Consider the following 15,414-nt stretch of genomic DNA (forward strand, 5'->3'; position numbering starts at 1 on the left):
TCCAGTGCTTCGCCATAAAGCAGGGAACGCAATGGCTCTGGTGGCGGGACCACTAATGGTATTGTCACTTTACCACTAAGGCAGCACAAACCGGGCGTTTCATCAGCAAACTTCAATGCGCCACAATGCTGGCAAACAACGTCCATTGGACCAATGCAAACTAAACGATTCTAACTGTAGTCAATGGTGCAATCATATCGAAACGCTGCTCGATTCAAATCAATCCTTGAACCATTTCTTATTGCCGTTTCACGGGCTGCCTTCCTTTGAGAAACACCAATTAAGCCCCTTCTTTGCTGGGTACTAACGCGGCGCCTTTCTCGTGCGATTTCTCGTTCTTCGTCAGATAATTCACTCGCGATATTCCGTTGCCTAATTGCATTATGGGTCCGCCGGGAAAGATTAGATCTTCTAGGACGCGGCATTTTTATACCCTGAACCCATTGAAAATGGGAAATCAGGGTATAATGGTTTTGTTGAAATGTATGTAACAGGCAGAAGGAGGCGTGGCAGACCCCACAAAGTATATATATTCTTGATCAGGGCGACGAGCTGAGTCGATTTGGCCCTGTCCGTCTGTCTGTCTGTCCGTCTGTCCGTATGTTTGAACGCGTCGCTTTCCGAAGATATAAGAGCTAGAGACTTGAATTTTTTTTTTAAATGACCGTATATACAGCGCGGACGTCGAGTTTGCTTTTAAAATTCGATAAATCATCCCGTTATATTTTTATCGAGTATAAACATTCAAGTTCAAATCAGATGCCACTATAGGTAATTGTGAATGATTTTTCTTTTTTTTTAATTTCTCAAATATTCAATATAATATGTAGATCATATGCTAAAAGTTTCATTAAATTCCGTTCAGTCAAAAATTAATAAAAAATAATCAAATATTTGGCCAATTAACAAACGCACGTGCAGCAGCTACAACAAAAACATTCGTTGAATCGCATCAGCTGTTAGTTTCGTTTAGTTTTGGTAGATGGCGCTGCAACAGTGAATCTATTTGAGTTTTGCCAGCTTTGCTATCAGGAGTGGGGTGGCCTAGTGTGTTAGCTGCATGACGCTCGATCGAGAAGTCCGCGGTTCGAATCCCGGTCGATGCAACTGATGTTAGTTTTTTTTTAATTGTTTCAAAATATTTTTATATTTTCATAAATGAGTTTTCTATTTATTTATATTTTTGAATACACCAAAATTGAAATTTTAACTATACTGTATGTGCGTTTTTAATAGTTTGGTTATTCTAGCAGATTCTTAGAGTCACATCAGCAGTTAGTTTCGTTTAGTTTTGGTAGATGGCGCTGCAGCAGTGAATCTATTTGAGTTTTGCCAGCGCCACTAGCAGGAGTGAGGTGGCCTAGTGTGTTAGCTGCATGACGCTCGATCGAGAAGTCGCGGTTCGAATCCCGATCGATGCAACTGATGGTAATTTTTTTTAAATTGTTTTTTTTTTTAATTGTTTCAAAATATTTTTATATTTTATTAAATGAGTTTGGTATTTTATTTATATTTTTAAATACATCGAAATTGAAATTTCAGCCATACTAAATGAGCATTTTTATTTGTTGGGTTCAGGGTAGTATCTAGTCGAGCACTCTCGACTAGAATTTTCTTACTTGTTTTGTTTAGTTTTGGTAGATGGCGCAGCAACAGTGAATCTATTTGAGTTTTGCCAGCGCCACTAGCAGGAGTGAAGTGGCCTAGTGTGTTAGCTGCATGACGCTCGATCGAGAAGTCGCGGTTCGAGTCCCGATCGATGCAACTGGTGTTAAATTTTTTTAATTGTTTCAAAATATTTTTATATTTTCATAAATGAGTTTTCTATTTAATTTATATTTTTAAATACACCGAAATTGAAATTTTAACTATACTTTATGTGCGTTTTTAATAGTTTGGTTATTCTAGCAGATTCTTAGAATCGCATCAGCAGTTAGTTTCGTTCAGTTTTGGTAGATGGCGCTGCAGCAGTGAATCTATTTGAGTTTTGCCAGCGCAACTAGCAGGAGTGAGGTGGCCTAGTGTGTTAGCTGCGTGACGCTCGATCGAGAAGTCGCGGTTCGAATCCCGATCGGTGCAACTGTTGTTAACTTTTTTAATTGTTTCAAAATATTTTTATATTTTATTAAATGAGTTTGGTATTTTATTTATATTTTTAAATACATCGAAATTGAAATTTCAGCCTTACTAAATGGGCATTTTTATTTGTTGGGTTCAGGGTAGTATCTAGTCGAGCACTCTCGACTAGAGTTTTCTTTCTTGTTATTAATAGTAATACTGAATATGCCCTCGTACAAAGCCACATAAAACAATCGAGAAATATGAATATAAATAATTTACACAAATTTATGTTTGAGACAAACAAATACCTAAACTTTCGGGATATTTAGCTTCTGTACGCACGCGTATTATTTTTATCAAATGTGCTTATTTTATGAATAGTCAGGTTCGCCTGAGGCTGTGCCGTAGACTGGTTTATTTACTTCTATACTATTATATATTATGAGAGCAGGACTGTCCCTGTTATCAAGCCTACTGAGTATCAATGGAAATTTGAATCTTTAAGGAAAAAACCGCGTTTTTCAAGTATTCGTCAAATTTTTTCAGTATTTTTAAGATCTACTATCCTACTCGTAGCGGAGACAAATCCAACAAATCAAAAACCATGAAGATTGGTCCAGCACATATCAAGTTATAAGTCTCGGGACACTTTTACACAACTCTCTTTTATATATATATATATAGAAGATAGATATATATAGTAATATACTATATATACTATTTCGATGCATACACTGCGCGTCATCACATTAGCGCCCCTCTTTACAATCAATCAAAAAGCTGAATGAGAGCTAAACCATCAGAGCTTCATCTTTAAATTGTTTTTGTATTATACGACATCTATTTCTATTTTAAACAAGTAAGAAGACTCTAGTCGAGACTGCTCGACTAGGAGATACCCTGAATCTGATATTCTAATCAGTCTGCACTTCTTTTCGACACACATACACACCCATGTATTAGAACGCGCTTTGCTAACTGCGCAGTAAGCAGCGACTGCGATTGGGCTGCGCTGTAGTGTGGGCAACATTATAAGAATTTATTTGTTGAATAATTTAATTTCTAGACGTACAAGCTTAATGAATTCAGAGCGTAATCATATGGTGAAAATGTATGTACATTCCAAAGCACAAGTCTCTAGTACTTGAAATACGCATCTTACAAAGGTGAGGGTGAGGCGGTGGATATAGGGGTGGGAGGTAAATTTTGATAAAAACCGAAATTATATACATATATATATATACATAATACATAAAAGTCTACATTTAAAATTTACAAGCTCTAGCTCTAAAGGTGTAGGAGATATAATTAAATAACTAGCTTTCGATAAGGTTTGTAATCGATAATAAAATATCGGGAATAGTTATCGATATATAAAGAAAAACTTGATATGCGCGTGATATATACGGACCTGGGAAAAAAATTTCACGTCTCTTATTTTCTGAGATCGACGCGTTCATACATACGGACGGACGGACAGACAGACAGACGGACAGGGCCAAATCGACTCAGCTCGTCGCCCTGATCAAGAATATATATACTTTGTGGGGTCTGCCACGCCTCCTTCTGCCTGTTACATACATACTTTTAACAAAACCATTATACCCTGATTTCCTATTTTCGTTGGGAGGCGTGGCAGACCCCACAAATTATATATATTCTTGAACAGCTGAGTTGATTTGGCCCTGTCCTTCTGTCTGTCCGTCCGTCTGTCCGTCTGTCTGTATGTATGAACGCGTCGAGTTCAGAAGACATAAGAGCTAGAGACTTCAATTTTTTTTTTAAATGTTCGTAATTAGAGCGCGCACATCAAGTTTATCATTAAAAATCAATAACTCATCCCGATCTTTTTTATCGATAATAAACCTTATCGAAAACCAGTTATAAAACAAGTAAAAAAGCTCTAGTCGAGACTGCTCGACTACGAGATCCCCTGAACCCTTGGAGCAATAGATATTTCAATAATTTTTCGCGTCTTTCAGCTTTCTCCAATGGTTCAGGGGATCTCGTAGTCGAGCAGTCTCGACTAGAGCTTTCTAACTTGTTTTTTTTTTTTTAAATTACTTAAAAAATTCGATTAGGAATGCAATTATAAAGTTCTTCAATATAATTCAAGGATATGGTTGACCAAGCATGAGATCAATTTTTTGGCCTTGAATCCAGGACTTCACGGATCGGGCGGTCTGATTTGGAGCATTATCATGCTGGAAAATCTAATGCCGGTTTTCAGACAGATTATAGAAATGCGGAACAGCAGTTTTAAACACGGTGTTGTAGTCCTATGCGTTCTATGCGGAGATATATACGCCATAGCTCGTGATCTTGGATGGTCGATGCGGATCTATATTCCAAATTTCAGCTTTCTAGATCTTCAACTAATATGATTTCTGGCATATCGGAAAATGCATTTTCCAATTTTCCACGCCCCTAGTGGGCGGACCAAGAAAATTTATCACTTTATAAATCGGAGATATACACGAGTATGGGTTCCAAATTTCCAAGCTTCAATAGCGCCGAAATAGATTGCGTTCATACAGACGGACGGACGTACGGACAGTAAGACGGACATTGTACAAAACCAATATTTTGAAACAATTAAAGAAATTAACATCAGCTGCACCGATCGGGATTCGAACCGCGTCTTCTTGATCGAGCGTCATGCCGCTAGTCACTACGCCATCTTACTTTTGGAGGCTGCGCTATAGTGGCAACTGACTTGAACTTGAATATTTTTATTCGATAAAAACATAACGGGATGATTTATCGAATTTTAAAAGCAAATTCGACATACGCGCTGAATATACGGTCATTTTATTATTTATTATTATTTATTAAATTCAAGTCTCTAGATCTTATATCTTCGGAAATCGACGCGTTCAAACCGATGGACAGACGGACAGGGCCAAATCAACTCAGCTCGTACCCCTGCCCTGATCAAGAATATATATACTTTGTGGGGTCTAGCCACGCCTCCTTCTGCCTGTTACATACATTTCAACTAAACCATTATACCCTGATTTCCCATTGAAAATGGGTTCAGGGTATAAAAACAAAATGAATAAATAAATGCATCGTAAGCGAATTGCAACAGATATACCAGACGATTGTGGAACCCCCCTCACCTTAGTAGGTCTTACACCAAAAAGGATCCTAAGGGCTTCTCATGCTATATAAAACAATAAAAATTGTTTGCCGGTTCGGAAACTAAAAGATAACACACGTAGTAATTGAAGTACTTATATAACAGACAACACAATAACACACGAAGAAATACACGTAGTAATTCAATGAAAGAATATTAAAGAAATAATATTCACGTTAATTATAAAAAAGTGTTTGCTACTATGTGAGAGCATTACTAACATATTTATCTGCACAGCAAGTAATTCTGCGAGAACATTAATAACATTTTTATCTCCACTGGGAAGGAAAGGAGGAGGGAAAGCGCTCATTTAATTATATTGTAATAATCCTCTTTTAACTTCCTTAGCACTCATAGCATCCACAGCATTTTACACGTGGTATGAGCATCCACAGCATTTTACACGTGGTATGAGCATCCACAGCATTTTACACGTGGTATATCCTTCCTAGTTTCGAACAGTCATGGTAATAGAATTTCCGAGATGCCAGAGGGAATGAAATAAAAGGGGAAGAGTTAAGAGTTAAGTCTATCGACAATCTAAGGAGGCTGGAGAGTTCAACCAGTAGAACTGATTTGGGCCAGTTCATATTCGGACTAGAGAGAGTTTAGATCTATTGTTACTAAATTATATAAAATATATTATTTCATTGAACACAAAGTTGTTTATATTCACAAGAACTCAACACAGCGTCCCCAATCACTAGTGCTCTAGTGTGGGAGCGCTTAACATATATATATATACATATGTATATAGAAAATCATATACTTACCCGTTTATAGCTGTATTTATCTCGCATATTGAAATAGTCCCGCCCATTCCATTAAATGATATAGATAAGTCATTCGGTGATTTTTCAGCCTTTTGATACAGTTTTTTAACCGTTTCATAATGAGGGCTAAATTTACTTATGTATAAATTATTTTCTCCTTTTTTGTTACGTTTGACTGTAAATAAATAGATCAATATATATTTTTATTTATTTAAACATAATTGGTTTTCTTGTAGGTTAATATTCTTAATAAGATGATGCATTTAGCAAAACGATTATGTGCAAAATAATTAAGAAACAGTAAGTGATTATGGCTGGAATATATTTTGAGCGCAGTTTGTTCAAACATACTCCAAATCTTGCACATAGCTTATACAAATACAAATGTTTGATGATACGGACGGACTCCGCGTCGTCCCGAGAATATAGTTACTTTCTGGAGTCTGCCACGTTCCTCCTGACGGGTTTTCGATGTTTTTTATCGATAACAAAATAACGAAGCAATCTATTGATTTTTGAAGCAAAACTCGATATCCGCGTGGCATGCTGGGTCCTAGGAAAAAAATTTCAAGTCTCTAGCTATTATATCTTCTGAAATCGACGCGTTCAAACATACTGACAGACGAACAGACAGACGGAAGGACGGACAGATGGACAGGGCTAAATCAAGTCAGCTCGTTATATATATATATATATATATATATATATATATATAAAGTATATATACGCCTCCTTCTGCCTGTTACATACATTTCAACAAAGCCATTATACCCTGATTTCTCATTGAAAATGGGTTCAGGGTATAAAAATTTTTTGCAAAAAATAAATAAAGAATGTAAAAACTGAATTTAAGAAATCAAACGCACTAAGAAATAAGTAAGAAAGCTGTAGTCGAGACTGCCCGACTATGAGATCCCCTGAACCATTCGAGCAACTGATATTTCAATAATTATTCGCATAGGCACACACAGCCATACGCACGCATGCATAAACATGCATTGGCTGTAGTGGTGGATTACTATGGGAGCTTAATTGTTTAATAACTTTTCTTGTGGATGGACTAACTTCATGAAACTTTCAGATTATGAATATAACATAGATATGTAACAATGTATTTGCCAAAGCACAAGTCTCTAGTATTTGAAATACGCATTTTACAAATATGTGGGTGAAGCTGAATTAGGGGTGAGGGGTAAATACACATATAAATCTACATTACAAATTTGGTAACTCTAGCTCTAAAGGTGTAGGAGATATACGTAAATAACTAGCTTTCGATAAGGTTTTTAATCGATAATTAAATAACGGGGCAAGTTATCGATATTTGAAGCAAACCTCGATATGCGCGTGGTATACACGGATCTAGGAAAAAATTTAAGTCTCTAGCTCATATCTGCCGAGATCTACGCCTTCAAACATACGGAGAGACGGACGGACGGACAGAGCTAAGTCGACTCAGCTTGTTGCCCTGATCATATATATAAGTTAACACCAGTCAATGCATAGCACTTTCTCTTCCCCCTACCACTAACTTGGCGCCTCTGCTTCTCCACAAGTCTCGGCAGCGACAGCGGCCGTTGGTAAACGGAAAGAATAGAAAACGCCACCTGACGAAGAGTAGTCTGTGACTGGCAGCTGAACTCGATGAGACTATACTAACAATTCATTTCGATATTATAACGATTTAAATCGATCTATTCCGATATTGTTTTTCTTTTGGTTTATCCGAATCTTGGAAACTAAATCACGATAAGTATAACCCTTGGACGTGGTCGCCACTAAAAGTTGTCCGTCTAAAAACAAAACAGTGCCTAATCAAGTTAAATCAAAATTATGGATAAAGAATTAGCAAGCTCGTTGGCCGCCCTTAGGACCGGCACCAGTCAAAAAGAACCAAATGCATCAATCACTCCGGTAGCTAGCCCAGAACTAAAAGAAGTTATTAGGAGGCTGATTAAGATATTTTTCCAGGGCCAGAATGATAGGGCAGAAACGCTAACCGACGTACCAGTTATAACACCTAGTCCAGGAGACCAGGAAAAATTGCCAGACTTTGCGAACTTGGTTAGGGAGTTCTCTGGAAATCGTACCGAGTTCGGCTCTTGGAAGAAGAATGTATCACGTATTATGAGCTTATACGAAGGTAGGAAAAATACACATGCCTATTATCTCATAGCTCTAGAAATTCGTAACAAAGTTACCAGTGAAGCTGACGTAGTCCTGGAATCATATAACACGCCTCTGAACTGGAAGACTATTTCAAAATGTTTAACACATCATTTCACTGATAAGCGCGATCTGAAAACACTAGAAAACCAGCTGACAAACTGACCACTGCCGAATTCTATCACGCGATCATTACTCTCCTTGATACTAAACCAGATCACTGTCCAAGAGTTGACACCCGAAAGTAGTAGGGCATTGACTCAGAGCTATCGAAAAAGGCTTTGGACACCTTTGTTAGAGAATTAAACGGTAATTTACCCACACTATTGGCGATCAAGGACCGCGTGATCTCAGCCATGCTCTACACCTGTGCGAGCTGGTAGAGAACCAAGAACAAAATACCTTAGTTCCGAAGGTCCGGCAAATACCAGCACTGCCCCCTAGAGAGTCCTCCGCTCCTAGTTTCGCATCCCATAATCAGCAGTTATCAAATACAACTAACTAGCAAGCCTTCAACCCCAGCACTGGAATGCGACCCCTTTCCACAAGTGGGCCGTAACCCGAACACCCGATCAAGCAAACGAAGAAGTCGAGGAACAGACTTATTACGAGAACCTCGAGGTAGCCGAAGCAGTCGCTTTCTGTGAGCAAGGTGCCGAATAAGAACAAGAACAAGGGCGTGGCGAATCGGAAAATGCATTTTTCGATATGTCAGAAATCATATTAATTGAAGAGCTAGAAAGCGGAAATTCGGAATATAGGCCTGCATCGACCACCCAAGATCACGAGCTATGGCGGATATATCTACGCCCATTGGGGCGTAGCAAATCGGATAAAACTGTATCTCCAAGAGTATTACAGCTATAGCGCTGAAATTTTGCACGTCAGCTAATGTTATGATTCCATAAAAAATTACAGGTCTACGCCCATTAGGGACGTGGCAAATCGGACCTGAAGATATTTTTTGGACACTATTGGACACTATATACTCGGCCTGAGCACCCAAGACAAAAAAGTTTTGTCGGATATATGTCCGTCCAATGGGGGCGTGGCAGACCGCAAAAGTTTATATCTCCTAAAGTATAATAGCTAGAAGCTTTAAATTTAGATAGTTAAGTTACCAGTAACCTCGATCACCTAAAAATAATTTGTACGCCTCGTTAGGGGCGTGGCATATCGAAAAATACCCTGTAATTTTCACATTTTTTGAGGGTAAGTATTCAAACTTTGTAGTTAGGGTACCGTTATCTCGTTCTAAGAACTGACTAAAAATGAGGTCTACGCCCAGTAGGGGTGTGGCAAATAGAGCGAAACAGCTACTAAATTGCTGATGGGGTGTGAATGAGCATACCACAGTCGGTAACGCCCGACTGCAACGTTCTTACTTGTTTAGACTTTACATATCATCGTTACCCTATTTCAAGTGTGTAACGTAAGACGGTACCACACTTAATTTCCTTATTGACACTGGCTCAAGCCAAAATTATATTCAACTCCAAACTCAGAACAGAACACATGACTCCGTCAAACTATTAGATTTCCTTACGCAAAAATATCCCGACCTTTTCGCAGACCCGGACGAAAAACTGAATTACACTACCAGGGAACATCATCGGATATTCCGGTTTACAGTAACCACTATCCTTTCCCGGCTTCGCTTAGAACAGAAGTAGAAAAACAGGTGAAACAACTGCTGCAAGATGGCATTATTAGACCTACATGGTCACCGTACAACGGATGGTACCAAAAAAAAGGCGATGCCTCTGGAGAAAGAAAGTTCAGAGTAGTAATAAACTATCGGAAACTCAATTCTATAATCACATTGAATAGGTACCCTAGCCCCGAGATCGGTGAGATAATTGCACAGTTGGGCGGTAACAAATACTTCTCCGTACTAGATCTCAAGAGCGGATTTCACCGAATTTCTTTGAAAGAAGGGGATATGGAGAAAACCGCCTTTGCAATAAACGGTGGAAAATTTGAATTTACACGACTGCGTTTCGGTCTTAAGAACACCTCGTTCATTTTCCAAAGAACGCTAGGTGATATCCTAAGGGGAATCCGCCTCATGGGGAAATCCAATCCACCCCAGTTCCAACTTACCCTGGGGAAATAATCCATATTGACATCTCCACGACACAAAAAAATTAGTCCTCACAGCCATTGATAAATTTTCAAAATTTGCACAAATAAAGATAATAAAATCAAAAGCGTCGTAAGATATAAAAAACCCGTTAAGAGAAATTATGACAGCTTTCTGTATGCCCAGATTAGTGGTGATGGATAATGAGCGAGCGCTAAATTCAGCAGCCATAAATTTTCTACTACAGGATCAGTTACAAGCAGAAGTCTACATAACACCGTCGTATAACTCCACTAGCAACGGCCAGGTCGCGAGATTCCACACAACTCTGACTGAAATTATAAGATGCCTGAAAACTGACGAAAGTTCACTAGATTTCGAAGATTTGATTCATAGAGTCATACAGGAATATAATGCCTCAGTACATTCAACCTCAAAAACTAAACCAATAGATGTTTTTCGGAAATAGATTAGTAAAAGACCCACTGAAATTACAAGTTAGTAGAGAAGAAATCACTGAAAAAATAAAATACAAACAAGAACTGGACTTGAACTATCATAACAAAAAGAAAACACCCACCAGGAAGTACCAGATCGGCGAAGGTCACACCTACTTTTTCATTTCCTCAAGTTGGAATTAGCAAAGGCCGAAAATTAGCTAAAACGGCTTAAACCATTTGGAAGAAAGGCCAGGGCATTGGGCACTGCATGGAAATGATTGGCCGGTTCACCCGATCACCAAAGAACTTAAAAACAATAATAGAGAACTAAACATAAATAAAGTACTTAATGACAGAATAAATGATCTAACCCTTAGTTATAACAACATTTTCAAAGCAAATATAGAGAGTAAAACCTTTAATAATGAAAGAATTTCTTTGTTAAAATACATACTTCAAATTCTGAAAGAAGAATTGAATAACTTAATTCACGCCGTTGATTGGGCAAAAAATAATACAGTAAACTCCATGATACTATCAGAATACGAAGTAGAAAAAAATTGAACAATTGTACGGCAAAGAGGTTATGTTCATCTACATTGGGGAATTATTAGAATTTTCAAAAATCAGCCACCAACGACAAAATCCTGTTGTACATCATTAAAATACCACTAATTACTAGCGAAAATTGTACATCCACCCTCCTGAAATAAATATATCAAGTAAGAAAGCTCTAGTAGAGACTGCTCGACTACGAGATCCCCTGAACCCTTCGAGCAATAGCTATTTCAATAATTTTTTCTGCTTACATAGAAAACACGCACTCACACACACACACGCAAAAACACACAAAGATACATACACACACACACACAAGCACCCACGCATAATCACGTATGGGCTGCAGTGCACTGCAGTGGTGGCTTACTAATGGAACTTAATTGTTCAATAACATTTTTTGTGGATGTACTTTCTTCGTGAAACTTTCAGATTAAGATTATAACATGTATTTGCAAGCATTGGCTAAAGCAGTCTCTAGTATTTGAAATACGTATTTTACAAATAAGTGGGCGAAGGGGAGAATATAGGGGTGGGGGGTAAATTTAAACAAAAAGCGAAATTATATAAAATTCATATAAATATACATTTTAAATTTGGCGACTCTAGCCTTAAATAGGTTTTTATCGATAACAAAATAATCTGGCAAGCTATCGATTTTTGAAGCAAAGCTCGAGATCCGCGTGGCACACGTGGTCCTAAGAACAAAAAAATGCAGTCTCTAGCAATTATATCTTCTGAAATCGACGCGTTCAAACATACTGAAAGACGGACGAACGGACAGACAGACAGACAGGGGTAAATCAATTCAGCTCGTCACCCTAATCAAGAATATATATACTTTGTGAGTTCTGCCACGCCTCCTTCTGCCTGTAACATACATTCCAACAAAACCATTATAATTTTGGTTTAGGGTATAAAAACTTACCTTCTTCCTCAGTTAAATGGCTATGAAGAGGTATAAGTGCCTTAAACAGTCTGTTTTCATCCACAAATGGTAGTAAAGCAACTCCTTGCCACGCAAACTTTTTTCCATTCAGATCTATTTTAAAATCCTCGGGGTAAAAGTCAATAATAGTTGAGTCCTAAAATTGTAATTCAACAAATATTAGATAAATCAATTCTAGTGGGAACGTGCTTAAACGTATTTTCCGAGATATAAATGAATTTTCGGTAATTTCACCTACAATTAATAAAGCTCAGATTTTTATTTCATATATAAACAAGTAAGAAAACTCTAGTCGAGAGTGCTCGACTAGATACTACCCTGAACCCAACAAATAAAAATGTCCATTTAGTATGTCTGAAATTTCAATTTCGATGTATTTAAAAATATAAATAAAATACCAAACTCATTTAATAAAACATAAAAATATTTTGAAACAATTAAAAAAGTTAACATCAGTTGCACCGATCGGGATTCGAACCGCGACTTCTCGAACGATCGTCATGCAGCTAACACACTACGCCACCTCACTTCGCCAAGTAGCGCTGGCAAAGCTAAAATAGATTCACTGCTGCAGCGCCATCTACCAAAACTAAACGAAACTAACAGCTGATGTGATTTAACGAATGTTTCTAGAAGAAGTTTCAATGTAACTGTGCACACGCATACGATGCTGTTGTAGCTGCTGCACGTGCGTTTGTTAATTGGCCAAATATTTAATTATTTTTTATTAATTTTTGACTGAACGGAATTTAATGAAACTTTCAGCATGATATATTGAATATTTGAGAAATTTTAAAAAATGAAAAATCATTCACAATTAGCTATAGTGGCATCTGACTTGAACTTGAATGTTTTTACTCGATAAAACATAACGGGATGATTAATCGAATTTTAAAAGCAAACTCGACGTCCGCGCTGTATATACGGTCATTTTAAATTGAAGTCTCTAGCTCTTATATTGTTAGAGCGTTAAAATGAAAAACACTCCACATTTGCCGAATTCAAGATCTTAACTGAACTGTTTATTGCTTAAAATCCTAGTTCTTATATACCTAACAGAGACTCTTAAAACTACTTCCAGTCACTGGAAGGGTGCATTTTCTCACACAAACAAGTGCCCAGATGTTTACTTAAGTGTCCCTTTTTTTGAATCTTTGGGCCCAGGCTCACGTTACATTTACATATATTAGACGCTGCATTGGTCGCTGCAACTAAGGGATGACATATTTATTACTTTGTGTCGGATAACGCGCAGGTTATTCGAGTACTGTCTCTATTTTTATTATTATGTATGTTCATGTTTGAACATTCTGCCAGGGGCCCAAAAATGTTGTGGTTGTAAAAATTTTTATTTTTTGTTCGATGACTCGCAGGTCATCCAGTATTCGCATGTTTTCAAACATATATCTTCGGAAATCGACGCGTTCAAACATACGGACAGACAGACAGACGGACAGGGCCAAATCGACTCAGCTCATCGCCCTAATCAAGAATATATATACTTTGTGGGGTCTGCCACGCCTCCTTCTGCCTGTTACATACTTTTAACAAAACCATTATACCCTGATTTCCATTTTCAATGGGTTCAGGGTATAAAAACAATAGGGGTGAAACTTAAAAAACAACAACAACTTAGATTACTCATATTCGACACTGTCAAGAAACTCTTTACAGACTTCATACATATTAATCTAAATTTAAAATGTAAAACTAATTATAGCTAATTTCTAAAAACTTAGTATTTAGTATGGCCCCCTTTAGCATTATGTACATATTGGAGTCTTCTTTTCATAGAGTTGACCAAGTTTTGAATATATTCTAGGGGTGTTTTCTGTCACTCTATTACGAAAGCTTTAAACTGTCCACGGTTGGTTGGATTCCTTTTTCCAACCTTTTTCCTCAAATAGGACCATGCATGTTCGATTGGGTTGAGATCTGGGCTTTGGGGTGGTGTATCCAAGACCTTTCCACAGTTGTAAAGTAGCCAATTGCGTACATTATACTCCTTAGGTTTAGGATCGTTGGCCTTTTTCGGTTATAAAGCCAAATTTGGTTGCACTCTGGCGTAAATTGGACTTCAAAATTTGAAGATATTGTTCGGCATTCATGGTGTTTTCAATGAATACCAGTTCACCAACTCCTTGGCTGGATATGCAGCCCCAAACCATAACCGACAGTTTTCCAAATTTGACTGTTGGAATGATATTCGCTTTATCGTAAGCTGTAAAGACTTTTTGCCATACTTTTGGCGGACCTTCGTTGTAATACATTATTTTGGTCTCGTCGCAAAATATAACGTCCTTCCAATAGTCCTCTGGGTGCCTAAGCATAGTAAGAGCCAAAGAGAAGCGCTTTTCCGCGTTCTTCGACGACAGCAAGGGTTTCTTACGTGCCACTTTCGAAGAATACCCATGCCGTAGAATGGCCTGACGGACAGTTTCGTGGGACACATCTGCGTCGCACTCTTCTTTGAGCTCCTTGGCAAGAGTTCTGGTCGAGGTTTGGGGATTTGCTTTTATCTTTCGCATCACCCGATCAGAAATCTTTTGTTTCCGGCCACCTACACCCTTTGCCTCAAATCTTCCCTCGTTTTCCGCGCGACTGAGAACGTTGTATATTGTTTTTCTCGACACGGAAAACATTTCCACTAATTCTGGAACTGATTTGCCCAACTGCCGATTCCAGAAGATCAATTGGACAAAATCGAAACTTAATCTCTTTCCAGGCATTATTAAACAAAATTTGAATTGCTTTTTTCATGTGAACTCAGCCAAATTTCGCACAAAGTGAAAAATAAACACAAAAATCGAGATGCATACAGAGATTCTAAAAGCATAGTTGACAGTAAAGCACCGTTATTTCTTAGAATGAGAGCAAAACAGACGAAGAGAACAAAATGTGTAAATAGTTTCTTGACAGTGTCAAATATGAGTAATCTAAGTTTTTGTTGTTTTTTAAGTTTCACCCTTATTGTTTTTGTTTCTGTTTTTTATAATTTAATTTAAAAAAAAAATCTATTAAACAGTTAACCATTGAAAAAAATTAGCTAAATTAAACGAAAACTCTTTATTTTTGCACATAAAGTAAAAAAATTGAGTTTTTTTCCACTGTGTAAAGTGTTTCTTCACAGACTGTATATACAGCTGCGAAAAATAAAATAGCACCACTTGCAAACGCAAAGTTTAAGAAGTTCTCCTAGGTGCATTTATCAATGTATTGATCTAATTTTTTCTTGTATATAA

General features: G+C 37.6%; 1 protein-coding gene across 4 annotated transcripts in view; it reads right to left on the minus strand.

The window, feature by feature from the left end:
* Positions 1-15,414, minus strand: part of Rat1 (5'-3' exoribonuclease 2 Rat1) — a 42,910-nt gene that overhangs the window by 12,921 nt on the left and 14,575 nt on the right. For all 4 annotated transcript variants that reach the window (XM_089461905.1, XM_089461906.1, XM_089461904.1 and 1 more), the window contains 2 exons: positions 12,152-12,308; positions 5,977-6,151 (listed from right to left, as the gene is read on the minus strand). In XM_089461905.1, the coding sequence (XP_089318031.1) occupies positions 5,977-6,151; positions 12,152-12,308 (332 nt within the window). The remainder of the gene's footprint in view (positions 1-5,976; positions 6,152-12,151; positions 12,309-15,414) is intronic.

This window comes from Drosophila arizonae, chromosome 2, assembly GCF_054131065.1.
Source record: "Drosophila arizonae isolate 15081-1271.41 chromosome 2, UAZ_ARI_1.0, whole genome shotgun sequence".
In the NCBI taxonomy this organism is placed as follows: Eukaryota; Metazoa; Arthropoda; class Insecta; order Diptera; family Drosophilidae; genus Drosophila; species Drosophila arizonae.